The 23,723-nt window shown below is 54.9% G+C and overlaps 2 protein-coding genes and 2 long non-coding RNA genes across 4 annotated transcripts; 1 reads left to right on the top strand and 3 right to left on the bottom strand.

Moving 5' to 3' along the window:
* Positions 1 to 4,259: 4,259 nt before the first annotated feature.
* LOC132647150 (uncharacterized) lies at positions 4,260 to 11,397 on the bottom strand. The gene is made up of 3 exons (XR_009585445.1): positions 10,709 to 11,397; positions 9,345 to 10,236; positions 4,260 to 4,719 (listed from the first exon to the last, which is right to left on the bottom strand). It is a non-coding gene; the product is annotated as an uncharacterized LOC132647150 (long non-coding RNA).
* On the top strand, positions 8,547 to 15,149 carry Tlcd3b (TLC domain containing 3B). The gene is made up of 5 exons (XM_021635828.2): positions 8,547 to 9,461; positions 10,308 to 10,391; positions 12,539 to 12,773; positions 13,764 to 13,859; positions 14,155 to 15,149. Exons 1-5 carry the CDS (start codon positions 9,337 to 9,339, stop codon positions 14,440 to 14,442), a joined length of 828 nt encoding a protein of 275 aa, XP_021491503.1. The 5' UTR covers positions 8,547 to 9,336; the 3' UTR covers positions 14,443 to 15,149.
* Positions 15,150 to 15,430: 281 nt separating this feature from the next.
* Positions 15,431 to 16,414, bottom strand: C14H16orf92 (chromosome 14 C16orf92 homolog). The gene is made up of 4 exons (XM_021635835.1): positions 16,345 to 16,414; positions 15,705 to 15,863; positions 15,542 to 15,629; positions 15,431 to 15,452 (listed from the first exon to the last, which is right to left on the bottom strand). Exons 1-4 carry the CDS (start codon positions 16,412 to 16,414, stop codon positions 15,431 to 15,433), a joined length of 339 nt encoding a protein of 112 aa, XP_021491510.1.
* A 1,635-nt stretch (positions 16,415 to 18,049) lies between these two features.
* LOC132647151 (uncharacterized) lies at positions 18,050 to 20,870 on the bottom strand. Its single transcript, XR_009585446.1, has 3 exons — positions 20,539 to 20,870; positions 19,562 to 19,645; positions 18,050 to 18,997 (listed from the first exon to the last, which is right to left on the bottom strand). It is a non-coding gene; the product is annotated as an uncharacterized LOC132647151 (long non-coding RNA).
* Positions 20,871 to 23,723: the final 2,853 nt, after the last annotated feature.

The following is a 23,723-nucleotide window of genomic DNA, read 5'->3' as shown; positions in this document are numbered from 1 at the left end:
CCCAACAAACAAACAAGCAGGGGGTGGGTGGGGGTGGCAGGGCACCCATTTAGTCCCAGCACTTGGGAAGGTGACGCGGGCAGACCCCCTGCATGTTCTAGGCTGGAACTGTCTTAAAACAAAACAAAAACAACACCCCCTCAAACAAACAACCAATCCTAACTGTGCCGGGAGGTAGTAGGAGCACACGCCCCGGAGCCTGTCACGCTGCGCAGGGGATGAGGGAGCATCCGTCTCTTGGGAACCGTGAGGACAATAGATATGACATATTAAGAACTTAGACTGGGCCTGGCAGCCAGCAAAGGTTACCAAAGGAAAGATGAAAGCAAGCAGGAGAACAGACAGAACAACCAAACAACACTTTGGGGCCCGAGTGGCGGGATTAAAGCCCTGTGCTCGCACACCTGGCTCGCACTGTTATTTATGTATTTTGTGTGTTGCTTTTATTTTTTTATTTTTCCTCGAGACAAGATTTCCGCGTGTAGCCCTGGCTGTCCTGGACTCGCTTTGTAGACAGGCTGGCCCCGAACTCACAGAGATCCGCCTGCCTCTGCCTCCCCGAGTGCTGGGATTTGCAGGTATGCTCCACCTCTCCCAACCGTGTCTTATTTAGTCAGTAAGAGGACAGAGTCTCGCTCTGTAGCCCAGATTGAACTGTTCTGTCTTACTGGCTGTCAGACCAAGTGTGGCTCAGAACCTGAGTGTCATGGTGGTGTCCTCTGCCTTTTCAATAGGCAGCATTGACCCTGTGAAGACTTTTTCTTTTTTTTCTTTTCTTTTTTTTTTTTTTTTTTGCATGTGTTCATTGTAGGCAATGATGGATTTTACAGGTCTCTTCATACCAGTTATCATAACCTTTGATCGCATTCACCCTCCTCTACTCTGGCTCTTTGTTTTTTAAGTTCTCTTTTCTTTTTGTTGTTGCTGTTTTGGTTTTCGAGACAGGGTTTCTTGGAGTAGCCTTGGCTGTCCTGGAACTTACTCTGTAGACCAGGCTGTCCTGGAACTCACAGAGATCCGCCTGCCTTGCCTCCCAAGTGCTGGGATTAAAAGTGTGTGCCACCACCTTCTGGCTTAAAGTTCTTTTTTAAATTGACTTTCATTCTTTATATCGTGGAGTGGCATACCCATGCCATGGTGACATCGGAGGACAGCCTTGTGGAATTGCTTCTTCTGCCTCACCTTGGTTCTGAGATAAAATGAGGTCATTAGCCTTTCCCAGCAAGAACGTTTGGCCCACTGAGCCATCTTGCTGGTCTTTGTGTTTCCGAGACACGTTCTCGCTCCGTAACCCAGGCTGGCATCAACCTCTCAATCCTGTCTCAGTGTGGACTTCTGGGTACCCAGATTACAGTGGTGAAATGACCACATCACTCATTAAAAAACTTGGTTCTATTTTAAAGACCCATTTAATTTTTTTTTGAATCACATAAACAGATAATACAGTGTGTATGTGTTATCAACATTTTCCCTATAGGAAGTGATTAGGGGAAATTAACAAAAGCCTCCTTGGGGATGTATTTATGAAAGGTTGAAGATTGCAATAAGCCCAGATTTTCCTAAGTGGGTCATTACCCGCTGGTAGGTTGCAAAATCATGATTTGCATTTGGCGGGGGATGTGGAAAAATCCCAGGCCATTGCACGGAAGGGGCGCTCGGTACTGTGAGCAAGTTAACCGGGCTGGGGGTCATTCGGGGCTAGGGCACATGGACTCTATCATGATGCGAAATCTGTGGGTCGCTGAGACTGGAGGCAGCTATGGTGTGGCCCCCTCTTTCCTATCTCAGACAAACCTGTGCAGCTGTGGACTGTTTGGCTGAAGACAGGAAAACATTGACAATGGGGGAAAAAAAAGAAACGTAGAAGAGTCTAAAAGGTTCCAGTGAAACGCGGGTCTGAAGCTTCCCAGCTCTTGGCTCTACAGCACGGGGTAAGCTGCATGTCCAGAAGAAAACAGCTGTCCTAGGACTCGGAGACAGCCCTGTCATGGGTTCAATCCCCACCCCCGGACTAAACAGTAACAAAAACAAGCAAACCATCAAAACTCCTTTCCGAGCTGGGCATGGAGGCTCACGCCTTTAATCCCAGCACTCGGGGAGACAGAGGCAGGTGGATCTCTGTGGGTTCAAAGCCAGCTTGGTCTATAAATCGAGTCCAGGACGGCCAAGGCTACACAGAGAAACCCTGTCTTGAAAGAAAAACAAAACAACAAACAAACAAAAAACTCCTTGCAGTTCCTTTATGTTTTCTATACCTGCGGAACATGAGAGAAACCAAGTCACTGAGCATGACTTGGGAGGCAGGGGTGGGTGTCTGTGAATTCCAGGGCAGCCAGAGCTACATAGTGAGACCCAATCTTGAAGAAAAAAAATCCCAAACAAAACATAAACAAAATATTTAGACATGTCTACTCATATACACTGCATTCCCGAGCCTCCGGGGGTTCTCGGGGAGGGCCTGTTTGTACACTTCCCGAAGTGAAATGCTCCCGTGGGTGTCACTAGGAAGACAAGCAGCAGGCTGGTTCCTGCTTCTCCCACATGCACGCCCACCCCTGGTTGGGTTGGGTTGGTCTGAGGTTTCCCAGGCGGGGATTCTGTGTAGCACAGGCTGGCCCAGAATTGGTGACCTGCCGCTTTAGCTCTCCAGGTTACAGAACTACAGGCGCTCGTGTCTGTTTCATTCGTCGGTTTTCTCCTCTGGTGGGTGAGGAGGAGCGAGCAGAGGGCTTTACGGATGCTCGGAAGGGCTCTACCATTGAGACACACTCCCAGCGTCTACTTATATTTACTTTAAGAGACAGGGGCTCGCGGGAATGCTGGCACACCTGCAATTCCATCACTCGGGGAGGCAGAGGCCGGTGGATCTCTGTGAGTTCGAAGCCAGCCTGATCTACAAAGAGAGTCTAGGAGAGTCAAGGCTACCGCAGAGAAACCCTGTCTTGAAAAGACAAACAAAAACAACAAAAAAAGCAAAACAAAAGAGAGAGAGGAGACAGACAGACAGACAGACTGCGGGGGGGGGGGGTAGTGCAGTTGTGATGTAATGCTAAGCATATACGAAGCTCTCTCCCACCATTGCATAAGACCAGCTGTGGTCAGGTCCTTCTGTAATCCTAGCACTTGCAAGGGGATCAGAAGTTCAAGGTCATCCTTAGTCACATAATGAGTGTGAGGCCAACCGGGGCTACCTGTCTCAAAAAAAAAAAAAAAAAAAAGGTCTATCTTGAGTAGCTGGCCTATTTTTCCATGTCTGTCTGACATGGGCCGCCCCACCCACATGCTTCTCTGGTCACCTGTGGAATCCGATTTTGAGATGCGGACCATCCCAACCTGGACACTGTTGTGATTCCACCTTGGAAATCAGTGACTTACCTGGACCCATCTCTGCTCTTGCTTTCGATTTCGGCTCCACCCCTGAACCGTGGCTGTCCGTCAAATCATCAACAAATTCTAATTGGTCAGTTCTACCTAAAGGCGCTAGAACGCCTCGTCCCTTTCCTCGAGAACACGAACAAATGATAGAGCTCGTGTCGGGAGCTGGCCAATGGGAGGACGGCATAATCTCACCAGTCCACCAATGGGAGGCTGAGATTCCCGCCTGTCCAACTGCCTCCGTGAAGCAGTTTGACACCTTCCTTCTATGGTGGGAAGGTCCCCTAAAGCCACTCAAAGGATGCAGGATGGCAGGCGCCAAGTCCCTCCATCGCTCCTGGACCTCCCTGACTCCTCTCCTCCTTGGAGCGGATGGGAGGAGAGGCTTTTTGGGGCAAAATAATACATAAAAGATATGCATTCCAGGGTTTCTGTTTTCTTTTCTTTTTTCTTTTTATGGGATAATAACCTCTCGAAATTTTCTTTTAATGTTGTTTTAAAACTTCAAGTATTTTGACAATTTGAACACCCCCTCCCTCCCTCTTTGCAAGTCTGGCTGCTGAGGAGAAACGTCAGCCTCTCCCCTACCCTCCCACCTTTGTCCCAGAGAAGTGAGGCCCGTGACAAGTCTGAGACAGACGCCACAGGACTGGGTGTGTATCTGCAGAGGCTGCAGCCGGGTAGAGCGAGGGCACGAACATCAGCAGGGTGAAGGGAGAGAGGAATGTGGTCGTGGAGTTTTTCTGTTTGTTTCTCGCTCTCTCCCCCCCCCCTCTGTCTCTGTGCCTGGGTGTGTCCTCTAAAGACTGAACCCAGAGCCTCACACATGCAAGCGTCCCAACCTCTGAGCTGTACACTTGACTTTATTTTATTTTATTTTATTTTATTTTATTTTATTTTATTTAAGATTCTCTACTCCCAGCACTAGGAGGCAGAGGCAGGCAGATCTCTATAATTTCGAGGCCAGCCTTATCCATACAGCAAGTTCCAAGACAGCCAGATTACACAGAAAGACTGTCTCAAAAAAAAAAAATTGTGTGTGTGTGTGTGTGTGTGTGTGTGTGTATGGGTGTTTTGCCGGCATGTGCATGCAGTGCCCGAGGAGGCCAGAAGAGGGCAGCGCGTCCCTGGAACTGAAGTTACAGAGGGTTGGGAAACCCCGAGGGTGCTGGGAATCAAACCCACGTCCTCTACAAGAGCAGTCAGGACACCAAGTCACTGGGCCATCTTTCCAGACCTGTTTTTGTTCATTTTGAGACAGGGTCTTGCTGTGTAGCTCACGATGTTCTCCAACTTGTGATCCTTCTTCCTCAGCCTCCGGAGTTCTGGGACGGCTGCTCCGAGCTACCGGGGGAAAAACCAAAATAGGATGAGTCCTGGGAGCATGGAGCAGCGCCAGGGGGGTTAGGAAAAACTGAAATAGCCTGAAGTGGGTTTAAAACAAAGCACTAGGGTGTGGTGGCATGCATGCACCTGTAACCCCAGCAATGAAGAGGTAGATATGGAATACAAGGCCAGCTTGGGCTACGTGGCAATTTCAGGTCTAGCCTGCGCTACCACGAGGCCCTATCTCAAAGGAGCCAACACACAAACAGTATGTCCAGTTGCCTTGGATTAATGATGTGAAAATACAATAAAGGCTGGGCGTGGGGGCACAGGGCTGTACTCTCAGATCCTAGGTGGCTGAGACAGGATGACCAGGAGTTCAAAGCCAGCCTGGCAGACATGGCAAGGCCCTGTCTTAGACCAAACAACTAAGGATCCAAAAAACGATTAGACTACAGGCCTGCCCGGTGCCTTACAGGGACTAGAGAGGAGCGGGGCTCAAGGGCCATTGTGTCTTTGCAGTGATGGGGGCTGGGGCTGGGGTGGGGTGCCTGAAGAGTATTGTTTTCACGGCCGCCTTTCTCTCCTGCAGACAGGCATGGCCCTGCTTTTCCTGCTGGGCTCTGTATTCTTCCCAGTGTGCTTTGCTCTCCTCTGCTGGGGGCTGCAGAACCAAACCAGCTTTCGGAGGATGGAGAGGCCAGAGGCTGTTTTGGTGGCGTCAAAGTAAGATGGGAAGGATGGAGTCTCTTTCCTGGGCTTTCGGAACTGATGCATCTCAAGAGGAGCTGGGGTGGCCTCAGAGGAGGACACAGGGCCGTGGGGGCGGGACCCCGCTAATGGAATCTCTTGCAAGTCACTGAGGTTCCGGTCCCTCATTTGGAAATGGGTCTGTTAATACTGTTTTCCTCACACACTGTGAGGATCATGTGTCTAAGGGCCGTGGGCTCTGAGGAGGTGTAGGGCAGGGTTCACGGGACACCCCATGAGAGCAGAAGACTTTTGGCTCCAGCCAGGCCTCACAGAACCAGCATGTGAACCCAGCCTGGGGCTGTGTGTGCCAGGCCAGTGCCCTATCAACCCAACAGCATCCCAGTCCTCTCCCGATGAGAGACAGCGTTACTCTGTAAGCCAGCCCGGCCTCACACCAGGCGTCTTTCCTGCCTCGATCTCCCAATGTGAATCCAGCCAATAGCTTTGGTTTTTTGTTTTGTCTTTTTTTTTTTTTTTTTAGAATTGTTTACATTTAGTCAGAGGGGGTGCACGTGTTCACGCGTGGGCCTCAGAGGACAGCTTGTAGGGGTTCCTTCCTCCAGGTGTTCCAAGGATGGAACTCAGACATCAGGCTTGGGGACAAGCGCCTTCACTTGCTGAGCCATCTCACGGGACTGAAACTGGTTGCCTTTTAACTGCTGATTCAGACTAGAATTTCAGTAGACCCTATCTGCTGCTGGCAGACACCACAGCGGGGAAAACGTGTTTGTGGGGTGGGTTGTGCCCCCAGGGCGCAGCTGGGGCAGGGGCTGTGCAGGAAGGAGGACTTGGGTGTTTGTTTTCCTTTTTCCTTCTTTTCAATGCTGTATATGGAGCCCAGAGCCTCTGAAATGCCAGCTAACCACCAAGCTGGCTCTCCAGCCCTGAAAGGCAGAATTTGCCAAGGTGTCTGTGCAGATCCCTAGCAGAGAGAATAAAAATGGAAAGCACAAATCCCGAAGCTCCCTGGGCCGCTTCGCCCTAACCTGCACTGACCACAGTTAGCCCACAGTCCCTTGACCATGTCTCTGATCTTTAGCCAAAGGAGTCTGGGTACCAGCACATCATCCCCAACTTAGTGCCTTTCACACCTTTGTTCACGTTTTTGTTTTTGTTGTTTTGTTGTATATATGAGTGCTCTATCTGCATGTACGCCTGCACGCCAGAAGAGGGCATCAGATCCCAGTATAGATGGGTTGTCTCGGAACTTTTTCAGGCTTTGTTTTTATCCTGTTAATCTCGGTGAACCTCCTGCCTCAGCCTTCCGAGTACTGGGATTACAGGCCTGTCCGTTATACTAGCAGCTCAGGCGAGGCTGGGATCCTTCTGGGAATTTGCTGTATAGATCAGGCTGGCTTAGAGCTCCCAGGGACCTGCCTGCCTCTGCCTCCGCCTCCTGCGCACCAGTGTCCCTGGCTTTTCCCGGAGTGAAACAAACACAAGCTTGAAATCCCATCTTACGAATGCGCATGCCTGTTTCATCTTGACAAGTTTGTTTGCTTGCTTGCCTGTTTTTATTTGTTTTCTCGAGACAGGGTTTCTCTGTGTGTGGCCCTGGCTGTCCTGGACTCACTTTGTAGACCAGGCTGACCTCGAGCTCACAGTGATCCGCCTGCCTCTGCCTCACAAGTGCTGGGATTAAAGGCGTGAGTCACCATGCCCAGCTTGACAAGTTGTTTTTTTTTTTTTTAACCTATAAGCCTTGGTTTCTTCTTCTCCAACCCTAGAAGAGTGGATACAAAGGAGAGTGGATAGAAATCTTGTTCTAAGCCCAGGCTGTAGTGTGGCCTGGGAGTATAGGCCCCTTTTCCTTAGGTGAGATATTCAGGTCTGGTATTGTCCACACTTGCCAGCGCCAAGACTTCCCTTAGCCGTTCCCACAGACTGCCACTAGAGGGCAGCACGAACCAGCAAATCAGCCCCTTCCTCCAGGGAGCAAGGGAGTAAGTAGGCTGTGGGCTGGAAAGGTCAGTTGTCAGCAGATTTTTGAGGCTTATCTCAGGGCCAGTGAGAAATCCAAACTACAGTTGGGTATCAGGCCCCATGGTGTTCAAATCTGAAGGACTGATGGGTCTGGGAAAGGCAGGGCTCCAGGAGGCCAAAGTAAGAGCGAGGAGCAGTGGTAGGCTAGGCCTAAACCGCCCTGTGCTTCCCCTTAGATTAAACGAGGGGGCTCTGTCAACCAGGCCCCAGGCTCTTCCCGTTCGTAGGCAGGACTGTTCAGAGGAATAGGAGCCAAGGCGACAGGAGAGAAAGGGGCTCCAGGAGGCCATGCAGCCTAAGGAAAGTGAGCTTCCATGGCTCCGTGTGGCGCTTCCTCTGCAGCCCTCGCTGGCCTCCACGAGGGACCCCCTTGCTTCAGCCTCCTGAGCGTCCTGCCGCCAGCATGAGCCATCCTGCCTAGTGTCTGTTTTTACCCGGTGCCAGCGGTCAGAGCCCTGCCGGAAGGGCTCAGCTAGTGAGGCCCCCTGTCCCCACTTAGCCCTGTGCCTGTCATTAACTTTCTGACCCTGGGGACCTTGGCTCACACCTCAGGGCCATTCCCTGACCCCTAGGAAGTGGAGGAGCAGAGATTCCCGGTGCTGTTAGTGAGGCAAAGGACACCAGGCAGTGTGAGGCGGAGCGCAGGGAGGGCCTCGGTACCTGGGTAGATTCCACCCCTGACTGGGGAGGCTGGGGGGGGGGCGGCTCTGGGTCTGAAGGACCCCGGGAGGTGGGTTCGTTCCTACCCATGTCTTCAGTGTTCCCTTCAGGGAAAGCAAGAAACACCCCCTGCTCAGGCCGCCTTCCCCAGGGAACCTTCTTGGCTGGCTCTAAGCTGAGATCCCGAAAGTCCACTGAGGGACACACATTCATATTTATAAGCACTGACGGGAGGAAAATGCCAGACATTTTCAAAGTGCTGATGGGAAAGGGGGCTTCAGTGGTCCCCCCCCACCAGCTGAAGGAGCCCGGGGCTACCTTTTCCCCCCAAGAGAAGAGCCATCCCTTCCATAGTCCTTGTCCCCAGCAGGCCCCCTGCACTGCAGCTCCTGTCTCTTTAAGGGCCTCCCCCTCCCTCTTTCCCTGTCTCCCCCACCACCACCCTCCCCATCTCTGTCGCAGCCGCTGCTGTGGCTTAGAGCTGCATGGGAGACAACGCTGCGGTCCGGTTTCTCGGTGTCTGGTCGGTGCCATCCTTCCCCCTCCCCCTCTCCCGCCCTCCCCAAGCTGGTGGCTCCCCCTCCCCCTCCCCCTCCTCACAGAGGGGGCAGGGGGCTGGGCACCACCTCTGTCATGCCATGTGCAGTGCCTGCACAGGGCAGCAGGGCTGTGGCAGCGGCAGGAGAAGGTGGCGGCCGCCTGTGGTGGCGGGAGACGCGTGTTGACTGCTGACCGCTGACCGCTTCCCGGCTGCCGCTCCCCCGCTCGGCTCCGGCCTTCCCTCCCTCCCTTTTTCCAGGGCTGGCACCACCGTCCCCCCCCACCCCGCCTCCTTGGGCCCTCCCAGCCTCTCCACGTAACCCCCCCACCTGCCGCGGCTCTCCCTCCCCTCCCCCAGCTGCATCCTCCTCCTCCTCCTGTCCCCTCTCCCTCTTGGTCCTCTCAAGTCTTCCCTTGGTCGGCTCTTCCCATCCCTCTCACAGGCATCCTCCCCCCCACACTCTGCCTAGCTGGCTCTTTCTTCCTGTGTCCCCAGTCTCATTGAAGTCCCTCTTCTCCCTTGCTTTGAACCGGCCCCCTTGTCCCATCCTGTCCCCGCCCTGGCCCCTTTGTGCCTCCCCCTCCCTCTTTCTCTCTCCCTCCCTGGCTTGCCATCCCTTCTCCACCTCTAACTCCCTCAGTTTGGCCTTCCTGTCCTTTCTGGACCCTCCAGTCTCCCTGCCCGGGTCCCAAGTCACCATGCTTACCCCAATGGTGGCTGGGGGGGTGGTGTTCCCCGGACTCTTCCTCCTGTCCAAGAACACGCTCCAGAGGCTGCCCCAGCTGCGCTGGGAGGAGGCCGACGCGGTCATTGTCTCCGCCAGGTAAATGGCATGCCCTCCGAGAGTTCAGCCTCCCTCTCCCCTACAGGCTTCATGGGGAAGGGACCCCAGCACCTCCCTGGGCCCTGTAGCAGTGGGTAGGTTTACCTCCCTGCTTCCTTCCCTCCTTGAACCTCACCTTCCCTGGAGACCTCATGGAAACCCAGCCATCTGGTCTACTACTCAGCTTGGTCTTCTTGCTTCCCTTTAGCGCCCTCCCATCCTCTAAAGCAGGCCAGCCTGTGACCAAACAGTCCCACAAGATACCCAGGGAACGAGCCGAGGGGCAAGACCGTGGCTTTCAGGGCTAGGGTTTGGGGGAGGCAGGGCACAGAGAAGTAGACAGTGAGACTTGCACATGCCTAGAATAGGGCCATCAGGAAGAGGATCGTAGTGACAATCAGGGGAAACTGGGACTGTGGCCTGGGGGGTAGGGAGCTTGGGGTCACTGTGGGGCCAGTGCCTGAAGGCATGAGCTGCAGGCTGACTGGGTGCCGAAGGAGTGCAGGCCTCCTTTGGCCCTCATGGGTTCCTCCCCTCCCTCCCCAGGGGGGGACCCTCACTGTCAGCCATCCCCAAGCACTGGCTTACCTCAGGATGACCTCCCTGGTGTCCTGGGAGGAAGAAAACTCAACCGCCACAAACTAGGAATGAAGAAGGCTGGGAGAAGCGGGAACTGAGGGATCCCAGCTGAGCACGGCTTAGCCGAAAGCGATGGTGGGGGAGCGTGGCCCGGGAGGAGGAGGAGGAGGAGGAGGAATGACACGGAGTCCAAAGCCTGTGATTGTGGCAGTGAGGGGGGAAATGGAGGCACACACTTTATTTTCACTCTTTACTCTGTCTCCCTAGGCTGGTGTCTTCTGTCCAAGCCATCATGGCCTCCACAGCTGGCTACATAGTTTCCACTTCCTGCAAGCACATCATTGATGACCAGTAAGTGCCTCGAGACCATCTCTGCCCAGGTCCCTAGGGGTGGGACCTTGGATTCCCCAGATCTGTAGTGGTCCCTGAACCGGGGCCCCAAAAGCTCGTGTGATTGCCACAACTCAATACCCAGGGATAAATTTATCCCAACCCGTCTTAACGGTCAGAAGCAAGGAAGCAATGGGAGAGAGAAAAAGAATCCTCAAAGCACTTCCTGGTTGGCTCTCCGGCCTCTTGTCATAGGTTCTGAATGTCAGCCGCGCCTTCCCCAACTCTTGTGTCCCTCATATTCTGCTTCCATCCAGTACTTTACTGAGTCTCCTCACCACGCTCCTCCCAGCTCCTTCTGTTATCCATGTGTCTGGCCTCAACTCGTGTCCGGGGAGAAGAGAAAGCGATGACACAAACAGAGCCACCAAGGGTCAGGCAGTGGGGGTTGGGGGGGGTGAAGAGGCCAAAATTTGGCACTGGCAGCTACTGCAGTGTTTGGTGCTTGCCAAAAAGGCCCAGGGCCTGAGAGGTGGGGGCAGGAGGAGGACCCAGGGAGATGCTGGCCCTGTCCATGGTGCTGATCTGCCCATTTTAGCTCGCCGTGGGCCGCTGCCAGTTTGCTGTGTGCCCAGAATGCCCTTCCTTGACTTATAGCTTCTGTCCTGACTGCCCTTCCGTGCTGTCCTTTGAGCCCAAGGGAGTACTGTCTGTGTGAGCCTGCTCTCCATCCAGGTGTCTGTTTGTCTCTTCTTTTCCCATGGGCTGAGTTCTCTGCTCCTAGGATCTAAAGTGAGGACACAGTCCTCCCCAGAAGGGCTTCTGCAGGCGGGAACTGAGTAGGTCCAGTGCCCAGAACAGTGCTCGGCTCCATCCGGCAGAGGCTTAACTCTTAGGATCCTTCTCCACGACTTGACTTGTCCTTGATCCTTCTAAGAGGAGCCTGGGGGCCAGGCTTTTCCTCCTCACCTGTTCTTCCCTATCGGTCACCTTTGGGCTCCCACCCTCAAGCCCGCTCTTGGCCTTGTTCCTCCTTTAATCCTTGGGTAGGTGGGAGGATCAGGGCTAATCCGGGCAGCAGCTGTTCTTACTTCTGAGCACCTAATTGCCGAGAGGGTGGGGATGGAATCTAACACCTCGCTTGTGAACCCAGGGACTTCCAGCTCCCCACAGCCTGGAGCCAGAGGGCTTCCACCCCTTGCCACAGCCCTGGGGCAGGCTCTGAGCCTTCCCTGAGCATGGTTGGGTCCTGTCTCCACTGCCTCTCCCCTACCACCCCTCTCTGCCTCCTGAACACGTCCATCATGGCAACACAGGTCCCTGAAAGAGTGGGCCACCTCTCCCTGCCCAGGACAGTCTGCTTGGATAAGCTGCCGCTGCCTTTGTACCCCCATCCCCTCACTCCCCTCACCAGCACCCACACCTGGCATCGGCTTTTGCTCTGCTCCCTCCGGGGCCTTTCTGTCTCCTGCCCCCACCTCAGGCCTGTCTGAGGATTCCTGGGCTTGAGAAAGCCTCTGTGCTGACTCAAGGGAAAAAAAAAAAAAGTGCCGCGCCGGGTATTCTTGGCCTTCCCGTATTTGTTTACTCCAAAGTCTGTAGAACTCTCTCTGTTCTTGGCATCTTTGCCCAGCATTTTCTCTTTACTGCTGGCCATACCTGACTAACAATAGACCCGCCACGCCAGAGCAAAGGCAAGCTGCAGTGCCGGCCCCTGTGCTGCTCCGGGGACTGGCTCCAACTCTCCACCCTTCCGAGACAGGGGGCCAATGGCAAGGACTCCTGTGGTTATTCCTTGGCCACCACATTACTTAGCCTCTCCATGACCTGGGGTTTCACGAGACGTGAACCAGTTGCTGATGTAGCGCTTGGCATGTGATGGACTGTCCTGTCAGCTGGTCGTGGGCCACAGCTCCCCACAGCACTTGGAAGTTCCTCACTGGCACCTAACTGGGCACCCCGGCTCCTTCCCATCGCTGCCCAGTCTACAGTTTCTCTGGTCTCCTCTCCCCAAGAGACTGCCGAGGCAAAGGGTGGACGGAGGACAGAGATAGAGACATGGGGGGAGAGAGAGAGAGACAGGGGCAGGGTGGTCTGCGCGACTACTGCCTGGTCTTGGCCAGTTTCTCACCTGCCCCCTACCCCCCTTCCCCTCCCCCTCCCCGCAGGCACTGGCTGTCCTCGGCCTACACACAGTTTGCCGTCCCCTACTTCATCTATGACATCTACGCCATGTTCCTCTGCCACTGGCACAAGCACCAGGTTAAAGGGCACGGAGGGGAAGACGGGACGCCCAGAGCCTCGGGCAGCACCTGGGCCGTGGTGCGCGGCTACCTGCACAAGGAGTTCCTCATGGTGCTCCACCACGCGGCCATGGTGCTGGTGTGCTTCCCACTGTCCGTGGTGAGTCCTCCCTTCCGCAGCCGGGAGACTCCGGGGTGCCCGGGAGAGGCTGCTCCCCAGCAGCGCGGGCCCCACGAGGCAGGGCTTGGGATGGGCACTGGCTACCCGTATGGGAGCCTGCCCTTCTGTGGCACAAGGCACGCCCTCTCCGTCTGCACGCTTGTGGGCAGCACGCTGAGGGTTCGGAACCCGGGACTGAGTGTCTCTCTGGGCTGAGGATGTCTCTCAGCTGGTAGCGTGTCTCCCTAACGTGTACGAAGCCCCAGGTCTAATCCCCAGCATGTTGTAAGGCCAGCATGGTGGCACTTTTATAACCTTAGTGCTTGGGAGTGGGAGCAGACGATAGATATCCGTGTCCTCTGCCACGCGGTAGGTTTGAAGCCAGTCTGGGTACATGAGACAATAGTCTGAAAAAAAAAAAAAACCCAACAGTGGTGGTGCCTGTCTTAAAGCTTATCGACTCGGGAGGCAGAAGCAGGTGGATCTCTAAGTTCAAGGCCCCCCTGGTCTAGAGTGAGTTCCAGGACAGCCTCTGGCCAAACAGAGAAACCCTGACATGGGGGACGAGGGGAAGGTGGGGATTGGGATAGGGCCGGGGAGATGGCTCTGCCGGTCTGGTAAGGAGTCTTCTTGCAAAGGACTGTTTGAAAAGCTGGTGTGGGCTTAACCACCAGCTTCAGGGAAGCAAAAAGGACAATTCCCGGGGCTTTGCTGGCCAGCCAGTGCAGCCAAGTGAGAGCTCCCCAGGTTCGGTGAGAGACGCTGCCTCAAAAAAAAAAAAAAAAAGAAAAAGAAAAAGAAAAGAAAATCAAGGGCAATTGAGGAAATGAACCTCTAGCCATACACACACATGGACCCACACATGTACATACACACACTCACACACACACTCACACACACAGAGGAGAGGGAGGGAAGGGGGAGCGAGAGAGCGAGAGCCCTCAGCATCCCTGAAGGCGGTGCTGCTCAGACTCTTGCCTCTTCCCCCAGGTGTGGCGACAGGGCAAGGGAGATTTCTTTCTAGGCTGCATGCTGATGGCGGAAGTCAGCACCCCTTTCGTCTGCCTGGGCAAGATCCTCATCCAGGTGAGAGTGACCCGAGGGGCCTGTGGGGTGGACATCTCTGGGGTTTTTTTTTTTGGAGGGAGGGGGAATTCCTTAAAGACCATGCAGCCTTTCAGCACGGCGGCATGTGCCCGTAACGCTAGCACTGGGGAAACTGAGGCAGGAGGAGCGTGAGTCTGAGACTAGCCTGGGCTGCCTAGTGAAACCTGGGCGCGGGGTGCGGCGCCGGCTGTGGGAGGAGCCAGCGGCGGGAAGGACGGGGGAGGGGCGGCTGGGAGCCGCCTCCTCTCGCTCTGCCACGCCCCTCCGTCCGCAGTACAAGCAGCAGCACACGATGCTACACAAGGTCAACGGCGCCCTGATGCTGCTCAGCTTCCTGTGCTGCCGCGTGCTGCTCTTCCCCTACCTGTACTGGGCCTACGGGCGCCACGCCGGCCTGCCCCTGCTCTCGGTGCCCCTGGCCATCCCGGCGCACGTCAACCTGGGCGCCGCGCTGCTCCTCGCTCCCCAGCTCTACTGGTTCTTCCTCATTTGCCGCGGGGCCTGCCGCCTCTTCCGACCCCGAGGTTCCCCACCACCCTCTCCTTGTCAGACCCAGGATTGAGGCTGGGGCCTGGAACCCCCCCCCCCAGCCCCTGTGGAGACAGCGCTTTGGGGCCAATGGGTGTGTGTGGGGGCGGGGGGTGAGAGCCAGGAGTCCCTTGCCTTGACAGCCCCAAGACAGATGGACTCAGATGGGGAGGAGCTATATGCCCTTGGGAGCTGAGGTCAGACTGGCAGGCAGGAAGAGAGGGGACCGGGATGGAGAGCCTCAAAATGAAAGGGAGGGGGAGGAGAGCCGGGACTCAGTGGGACCAAGGAGTCAAGGGACATGGGGGGGGTCCCCCGCTGCCAAGGACACCCCAGCCCTGCTGCTGCAAATCCCTCTCTGCTCCCCATCGCCTGGCAGAGAGACGACCCCCTGACTCACCCCGTGTGGGCGCCCCGAGAGGGCCGGGGACCCCCCATAGCGCCTTCCTGCGGGGGACCATGCTGAGGGACCTTATTTATTGATTGGCCCGCATCAAGCTAACCTGTTGGGGTGAGGGGAGGGAGGCGATTGCTCCCCTACAACCTTCCCAGCGCTGAGCAGCTCTGGGGGCAGGCGCCAGGCCAGTCCCTCCTGTCAGGGGCACATTTAGCCCTCGGGCCCCGGCTTGTCCCTGGTGCTACAGGCCTCTCGCGGCTTCCTCCAGTCTGGGGCCACACACAGACCCCGGGAGGTGCTTTTACAGACTGCTAATAAAGACGATCTTCCTGAACGCCAGCAAGGCCCTCGCGTCCGGTGTTTGAGTCTGGGAAGGGAGGCTGTGAGGGCTTGGAAGACCACTAAATAGTAAGGGAGGAAGGAGGAGATGGGGAGGGGGTGCGCCACGAATGGCCACAGAGAGGATCCTGGGAGGAAGGGCGTTCGTGAACGGTCGCACACGGAGGAGCACTGCACACTCGGGGAAGGAAGGAGGCGCCACCTTTATTTCTCAGGAGGGCTTGGCGCAGGCGTGGCCCTCGGCTGAGTCCGTCCAGGGCCGCCGTCCACTCCGCTGTCCCTTTCCTCAGGCCCCTTTCTGGAAGCTCCTGAGGGGTGTGCACATCACATGAGGAGGGGTGCCCGGGGGATTTGAGTTCTCTGGAAGGGGCAGGGCAGGCGTGGGGACAGGACTCACACATGCGTGAAGAACTGGAAGAGCAGGAAGAAGAAGCCCACCACCAGGGCGCCCACCAGGATGTGCTGGAAGAGCTTGGAGCCGGAATCTGCCAGAGAGTCGAGAGCTGCTCTCCTCCGGACCCTGCCAGGGGGGAGGCCCCTCTAGCCAAGCTGCTTCCTACCTGTCCTAACAAAGGTCACAGGCTTCTCTCCGATGAACTGGGCTACAGCAAGGAGGCTAGCCTGGTCTGAGTCTGGGTAATCAAAGAAATCGGGCCTGTCTACGACGAGCCGGGGGCTGGCTCCCAGTCCCGAGGCCCGGGTGCCATCTCCTCTGGGTGCTAGGAACCAAGGCAGAGCCTGTGAGAAGAGCCCACGGCCCGCTGCGTCCACCAAAGCGGCCAGGAGAACTCAGGGCCCCGCCTGTTTTGCTCCCAGGGCTGGCCGAGCTCCCTCCCATCAGAATCCCACCATGTCTGAGATGGGGAGGAAAGGACACAGATGCAGAATGAAAAGAGAAAGGCCAGCCAAGACATCTTGGCTCGAGGCTCTAGCTCTACCATCAGGAAGCAAAGGCAGGAAGGTCGCTGCAAGTTTGAAGTCAGTTTGGTCTATATAATAACCCTAGATTCACAAAATGAGACGGAAGAGAAGGGGGAGAGGGGAAAAGAAAGGAAAGAGAAGGAGAGGAAGGAAAGGAGAAGGGGAAGAAAGGAGAAAAGAAAGGCCTAGGGCTGGGCTGGCCTCCTGTGACAACCAAGTTGTCCTTATCCTCAAGCCTCCATCCTGTTGTTCCTACTAAACATGAGCCCAGCCTCCCACCTGCTTCTCCGGTCTCCAACTCAGCCAGCCACATCCACATGCACACGGGCAGCCACTGCCACAACCTCATAACCCTTCGCTACTATGAGTGAGCAGGATTCCATGATGTCACAGCCCAGAGACATTCCGGTAGCCTGGCTCTGGGGTGCTTCCAGATCCTGACAGAAGAGAGCCCATTGGGCCTCATGCTTAGGGACCGACCCTAACAAAAACAGCAAAGTGGTGGGGGTCTGGCGGTGTAGCTTTTTGCTCAGCATGCACAAGGGCCTGGATTCTACCACAGAACCACAGCCAGTCGGTCCACTGGTCAGCGGTGGCCCGCAACTTAGCGGGGACTCTGGGACAAGGCATTTGTGTAGCAGCTGTATTCAGGAGGCCCAAGCGGGCCACACAACTCCTGCTGTCCTTTGGATCAGCCACAGCTTATTAAAACGCCAAGCAATTTGCACAGATTGGCTCGCATTTTACGAGCGCCCTAAGAGGGAGGCGCGAACCAGTGCGCAGGGGGAAGAGGAAGGCCGACGCGCTACACCACCCGAGGGTGTGCATTTTCCTGTGTGGGGCTGCCCTCTGCATCCCGTCCCCCAGGTTCAGGGCTCTGCGTCCATCCATCTCCAGCCTTGGTCTGAGCGCTTGGCAGAGATGGAAGCGCATGAGGAACCGGGGAAACGCCAGGCTTTCCCACCAGGTGGCAGCACCGTTGGCCCGACGGTGCCACCATCTCTCCCACGGGTTACAACAGGTCCAGCGGGTGCGGCAGGCCGGCGGCTCTCCCGGGACTGGTTGTCGCGGTGAGGCGGGGAGTTTGTCTTCAGAGGAATTCCACACACCCCCGCCCCCACCCCGGCTCATTCCCCAAGGCTAGTCTCTCGGCCGTTCAAAGAGCCTAGTCTACTCACCTCACCGTGACTCAGTTTCCCCTTTGACAACATTGGTGGTATACGAACGCACCCACCCCCATCCTACCCCTGTCTCTTATCTCTAGTCCCCACAGTCCTCCTGGTGTCATTTCCTAATTGCTACCTGCACTCCAGAGGCCCCACCTCGAGTGGTAAGGGGTAGCTCGTTTCGGATTGGCAGTCAGGCCTGTCTGTCACAAATGTATTCCAGCCCACCGGGGCCAAGGACACTTCAGGGTCCCCTGATTGACTCTGCTTGTGCTTGTTTCACACGCTCCTCGCTACTCTGTTTTTCCACTTGCCCCCGAGGTCTGCTCCTCACTGAAGGATCCTCTCTCCTTCCCACACCAACCCACCCGTTCTCCACATAACAACCTTGCCACGATCAGCATTTCTTTTTTTCCTTTTCTTTCCTTCCTTCCTTTCTTCCTTCCTTCCTTCCTTCCTTCCTTCCTTCTCTCTCTCTCTCCCTCCCTCTCTTTTCTTTTCTTATAATGCAGGGTCTCACCACGTATCCTGTCTGTCCTGGAACTCACTGTGTAGACCAGGCTGGCCTCGAACTCATAGAGGTCTGCCTCTGCCTCCAGAATGCTGGGACCAAAGGTTGTGCGCATCTACATAAGGCTCAGCTTTTGTTTTGTTTTCCCTCCAGTTAATCGCAGCTAGTGAGAATTCCAGAGTTGCCACAGCCATGCTGGAAGGCAGTGCCACCACATTGCATCACTTCCTCCTCCTCTTTTTTCTTTCCCTTTCTTCTTCAACTTTCATTCTTCTCTCACGAATTACGTTTACTGCAGGTTCCCTTCCCTCTACTCCTCTCAGTCCCTCTCCCCACTTCCCCTCTCGCCCCAGATCAACCCATTCCACCCCCCAACAAAAAAGACAGGACTCCCAGAGAGATAAAAAGGTAAAAATAAGACTGGGCACAGACCCTCATATCATGGCTGGATGAGACAACCCAGTAGGAGAAAAGGGGTTCCAAGTGCAGGCGAAAGATTCAGAGACACCTCCCCACACACACACTGTTGGGACTCCCACAAGGAACCCAAGCTGCACAACCGTCAGGCACACACAGAGCACCCATCTCAGACGCGCACAGGGTCACTGACTGTCATTCCAGGACCTGTGAGCCCCTGTGTGCCCGGCTCAGTTGACTCTGTGAGGTCATGTTCTCGTGGTGTCCTTGACCCCTCTGGCTCCTATACTCCCCCCCCTCCCCCGTGCCCATTCCATGGCTTCTCCTCGTGTTTGGCTGTGGGTTGATGTGTCTGCTCCTATCAGCTGCTGGTTGACGTCTCTCTGATGACGTTTGGGCCAGGCACTGTGAGTATCGCAAGAGTAGCATTAGGAGGAACTGAAGAGATGGCTCAGCAGTTAAGGCTGCTCTTCCAGAGGTCCTGAGTTCAATTCCCAGCTCTATAATGTGGTCAAATGCCTCTTCTGGCATGCAGGTGTACATGCAGATAGAGCACTCATAAACATAAAAATAAATAGGTAAAATCTTAAGAAATTATATCATTAGGAATCATTTCATTGACTCCCCCCCCCCCCAGAGTTTGTTCCTGGATCTCCGGGCTGTCCAGTCTCTGGTTCCTGGTCATCCAGGGGGCTCCCTCTCGTCATGGCACAGGCCACAGGTTGGACCAGTCCCACAAGCCCTGTGCTACCATAGCCACAGCACATCTTGCAGGCAGGACAGATGGTAGGTGGAAGGTTTTGTGGCAGGGCTGGTGTCCCATTGCTAGGAGTCTTGCCTGGTTAAGAAGAGAGCCAGGTCAGGCTCCGGATGCCCAGTTACTAGGAAGGAGATTTCACTAAGGTCGAGAGTGAATTCCAGGGAGTTTCCATGGCACTCGTTTTCCACATTGCTGCTGAAATGTCCCCACCTCCAGTCCTCTCTCCCTCCATTCCCCCATCCACCCTGTCTGATCCCTCCTGTTCCCATCCCCGCCACCCGCTCTCCACCTGAAAAATATATCCTATTTCCCCTTCCCAGGGAGATCCATGTGTTTCCACCTTGAGCCTTTCTGGGTCTGTGGACTGTAGCCTGATTCTCCTTTCCTTAACAACTAATGTTCGCTTACAAGCGAGCACATACCATGTTTGTCTTTCTGGGTCTGGGTCAGCTCAGCTTTTATTTTCTACACAAAAAGGCCTAGAGAGGTAGGCAGGGTGCTTCCTACCAGTGCTCCTGAGACTAGAGCAGGAGGAATACACACAGAAAGATACGAAATAAACAAGTATGAGAGCCCTGCTTCCTCAATACCAGGCAGAAGCCAGCCTCTGAGGAGACAGCACCCACCTGGGGGGTGTTTTACCTTCGAGATTCTTTTTTAAGACGCTCATGTACTCAGGTGCGTCCTTCTGAATTCTATTAAAGCAGCTTTGCCAGCTCTCCCACTCTGCTTAAGAACGACAAGCAAGATGCCGAAGTGAAAAGTCCAGAGGAAATACACCTACAGCCTCCACACACCTGGCCCCGAGCCCCACCCACATATACACAGAGCAATCACCACCACCAGCACCCACTCCCAGCGGCCAGAATAAGGCAGGTGAGACCCTTCTCCCTCAAGTGGCTCTCTGGACCTCCTGTTCTTCCACTTGTCTGCCCATCAGTGACGGTAGAGAGTTCCCGCTGTGTGCTGCCCTGGGCTCTGCTTAAGGTTTAGAACCAGCATGGTTTCCAGAGTGTGGATGTGGCTAGGAGCGGGCAGAGCATCTGCAGCAGAAGTAGGAGGGCCCAAGCTTAAATACCTAGAACCGCTGGGCAGGCTGGTGCACACCACGGGATAGAATCCCTACACTAAAGAGGCAGAGGCTGGGAGGCGACACTCTGTGAGTTCCCGGACAGCCAGAGCTACATAGTGAGAGCTTGTCTCCAGGCAGAAGGCGAGAAGGGTGCACCCCCCATGGCATGCACAAGTGCTTGTAAAGGAAGGATGGAGGGAAGACAAGAAGGAAAAGAAGGAAGAAAGGAAAGGGAGGGAGGGAGGGAAGAAGGAAGGAAAGAAGGAAGGAAGGAAGGAAGGAAGGAAGGAAGGAAGGAAGGAAGGAAGGAAGGAAAATTCCTGCCTTCTGGAATCCTGAGATGAACATTGGTTTAGAAGAGACGACTGTTTGACTGTCCGGTGTCTGCGCTGGCTGCCTGTCCTCTTCTGTGGACCCCTCCCTCAGTAGAGCCCCCTCCCTCCAGCAAGGTCCACCCATGTGTGTGTGTGGGGGGGGTTACTTCCCTTTCCCTTTGGCCTCTCAGCAGGGCGCCCCATCCCTCACATAAACACAGACCCACTCTCACCAGTCTCCAAGACTCCTCTCGCCAGCTCGGCCTTGGCCTTCTCTTTTCATATATATTCTCTCTCCCTAGGTGATCTCATCTGGTGGCTTTAAATACCATCTATATGCTGGTGACTCACAAATGTATATTTCTGGCCCAGACCTCTCCCCCGAGCTCCAGACTCCTATACCCAACTTCCTGCTTGATGCCTCCACGTCCAAAATCGTCTGGAGTGCAGTCCTCCTCGAAGCTCTCTCAGTTCTCCTGCTCCCAGGCTGCATGCTCCTCTGTCCCTTCCGGCGCTTTCTCGAGTTTTCTGGGTGTTCCACTGGGAAGGCGAGGATCATCTCAGACCATTCTGCTTACCTGCCAAGCCCCGAGTAAACAGCTGCTGGTGCCGTTTTCCGACAGCTAGCTCCAGTCTGTCTAGATGGAGGCGCGCAGCCGCGATCCAGGCACAGGCGAGGCTGATAGTCAGGAATCCAGATCAGCCTGGGAGGGACGCTGAGAGCCTGTCTCAGAGAGGAGGGGGAGGAGAGCAAAGACGAAGGGAGAGGAGGGGAAAGAGGAGGAGAGCAAGGCAAGGCAGAACTCTCAGCTTTTCATTTCCTCCCTCTCTCTCTCCCTCTCTCCCTCCCTCCCTCCCTCCCTCCCTCTCTCTCTCTCTCTCTCTCTCTCTCTCTCTCTCTCTCTCTCTCTCTCTCTCGGGCTTCCCTCGTGTTCAAGCCAAGGCCTTTCAACTGATCTCTTGATAGCCACAGGCCTGGTCTGATTAAACCACACTGTTTCCCACCTCATTAGCAAGAACCAGTCAGACCCCCAGTGTCCCTACATAAAAGCCTGTATGAGGGCTTCAGGCCAGCCTGACCGCCGGCCCATCTCCCATTTCCTCCAAGCTTTTTAGCCACGCTGGCCTAGACCACTATAGCCTAGGTGCTCATCAAGCGGTAGATTAGTTTTTCTGAGCTAGGGTTATGTGGTGTAGTCCAGGCTGTCTTCAGCTGTGGGATCCTGCCTTCGCTTCCCGAGGGCTGGGCTCGCAGGCCTGCCTTCCATTCATAAGGCTTACTCAAGGTCCCGATTGCTTCCCAGGAGCTCCCAGGCTGTACCTCAGCCACTAAAGCTCCATCCTAGAGGCAGTTAAGGCCTCATCTTGGAAATGCCAGCTGACACATCTCCTGTAGGAAGGGAGCCCCGAGGTACCCCAGCTCTGGGCCATCCTTCTCCCATCTCACTTGCCGGCATCATCTGTGTGTCTGTCCATCTCCCCAGAAGGCTGTGAGGCTGGAGGCCTAGAGGGTATTTAAGAAATGATGGGGAAATGGGGCGTAGGTACGGCCGATGCAGAGCCTTTCCCACTGTGAACCGGCGGAAAGGCTCGTCACGGTCTGCCATGGCCCTGGGCTCCCGCCTTTGGAGGAGGTTTAGCAAAGCATGTTGGGATGAGTCTAAGTTGTCCACTATGAGAAGACAGCAGTGGAGGACTCACGGATCGCCCTGTTCCTTTCATGCCGGGCCCTGGGTCCAGGCCAACAGCGCCCTCGCCCTGTGGTGCGGGCTGGTCTGGAAGGCACTACAGAGAGCCGAGCCCGGAAGTCCCGGACACACTTTCTGCTCTCCTCCCTCAAGTACTGGGGTTGCAGGCGTGTGCCAGCGGGCCCGGCTTCTTCCTTCCTTCCTTCCCCCGAAGAGCTGCGAAGGACGCACGCTTCGTCAACAGTAGAATCTGCTCTCCAACACACCAGAGGACAACTTGTGGGAATCCTCACCTTCCTTCCTTCCATCACGTGGGCTCCTGGAAGCAAGCGCAGGCTCATGTGGCAAGTGCCATTACCCTCTGAGTCACAGGGTCCCCCCACGCCCTCCAATGTGCATGTTTCCAATGTGTTCTGTGGCGACAGGCCCATGGCGAGGTTTAGAAGCACCAGGAGGGCACACACCTTTAATCCCAGTGCCTGGCGGCAAAAGCAGGCAGATCTCTGAGGCCAGCTACACAGCGGTCTTTAAGAGAAACAAAACAAAACAAAACCAAAACATGCAGAAAGTTGTGTGTTGGTGGCTCAGTCTTTCCTATGCTTGCCCTTCCCCACTCCACGGAAACCTCATTCTTTAGTGGTCACCATAGTTACCATTTCCTTGTGCAGTCTTCTGGAAATAACACAAGCACAAATAAGCGTGTGTATAGGTCTTCCCCTCACTTAAACGGGAGCATTCCACACGTACTGCCCTGCTTTCTGCATATCGGTTTAAGTGCAAGTGAAATTGTGAGAACAACTCTTCCCCCCCCCCGTATATGCATATATATGCCTCCTTTTTCATGGCTGCATACTATTTTGATATGGGAACTTACGTCACAGCTGATTTAACCAGTTTCCTGTGCACGGACATTTCATTTGTTTCCTTTTTAGAAATCGTAGGTAAGTCAGATGATGGAGGCACACGCCTTTCATCTCAGCCCTCGGGAGGGAGGCACAGGCAGGTGAGTCTGAGTTCCAGGCCACCCTGGTCTCCAGAACAGAGTGAGTTCCAGGCCAGTCAGGGTTACACAGAGAAACCCTGTCTCAAAAAACCAAAACCAGGGCTGGAGAGATGGTTCAGAAGAGCAGTGACAATCTTTCCAGAGGTCCTGAGTTCAAATCCCAGCAACCACACGGTGGTAAACTCTGGTGTCCTCTTCTGGAGTTCAGGCATACACGCAGGCAGAACACTGCATATATAAATCTTTAAATTAACTAATTAATTAAAAAACCCAAAACCAACCAACCAAACAAAAAGCTGTAGGTAAGAATCTTGAACTTCCATTCTTTAGCCTGTTGCCTGGGATATCTGTAGGATGAAGTCAGAGAGCTGGAATTTCAGGGTCAAAGAGCATGTGTGTGTGATATTGCCATCCAGTGTCAGGCCGGCTGCTGCAGAAGTGTCACTAACTTAGTTAACTGACACTTTAGATTTTGTCTACTCGGTAGGCGATAGGTGTTGTGTACGCAGTCTGAGTTCATCTTACTCTCACTTTAAAGAAAGTTTGAAAATACAATCAGGTAAAATTTACACGTAACATTTACGGTGTTCGTTACCTTTTCTCTTTGGTGCTGGAGCTCAAACCCAGTGCGCGCCAAGCACACACGGTACCAGGGCGCCCAGCCCTTGGCCCTCCTCAAGTGTACAGGTGGTCAGTGGTTGGGCAGCAGGATTTCTCTGTGGAGTGT

Source organism: Meriones unguiculatus, chromosome 14 (assembly GCF_030254825.1).
Source record: "Meriones unguiculatus strain TT.TT164.6M chromosome 14, Bangor_MerUng_6.1, whole genome shotgun sequence".
NCBI classification, from domain to species: domain Eukaryota; kingdom Metazoa; phylum Chordata; class Mammalia; order Rodentia; family Muridae; genus Meriones; species Meriones unguiculatus.
Note: the sequence above shows the minus strand (reverse complement) of the source record. Positions and strands in the feature narration are given on the sequence as shown.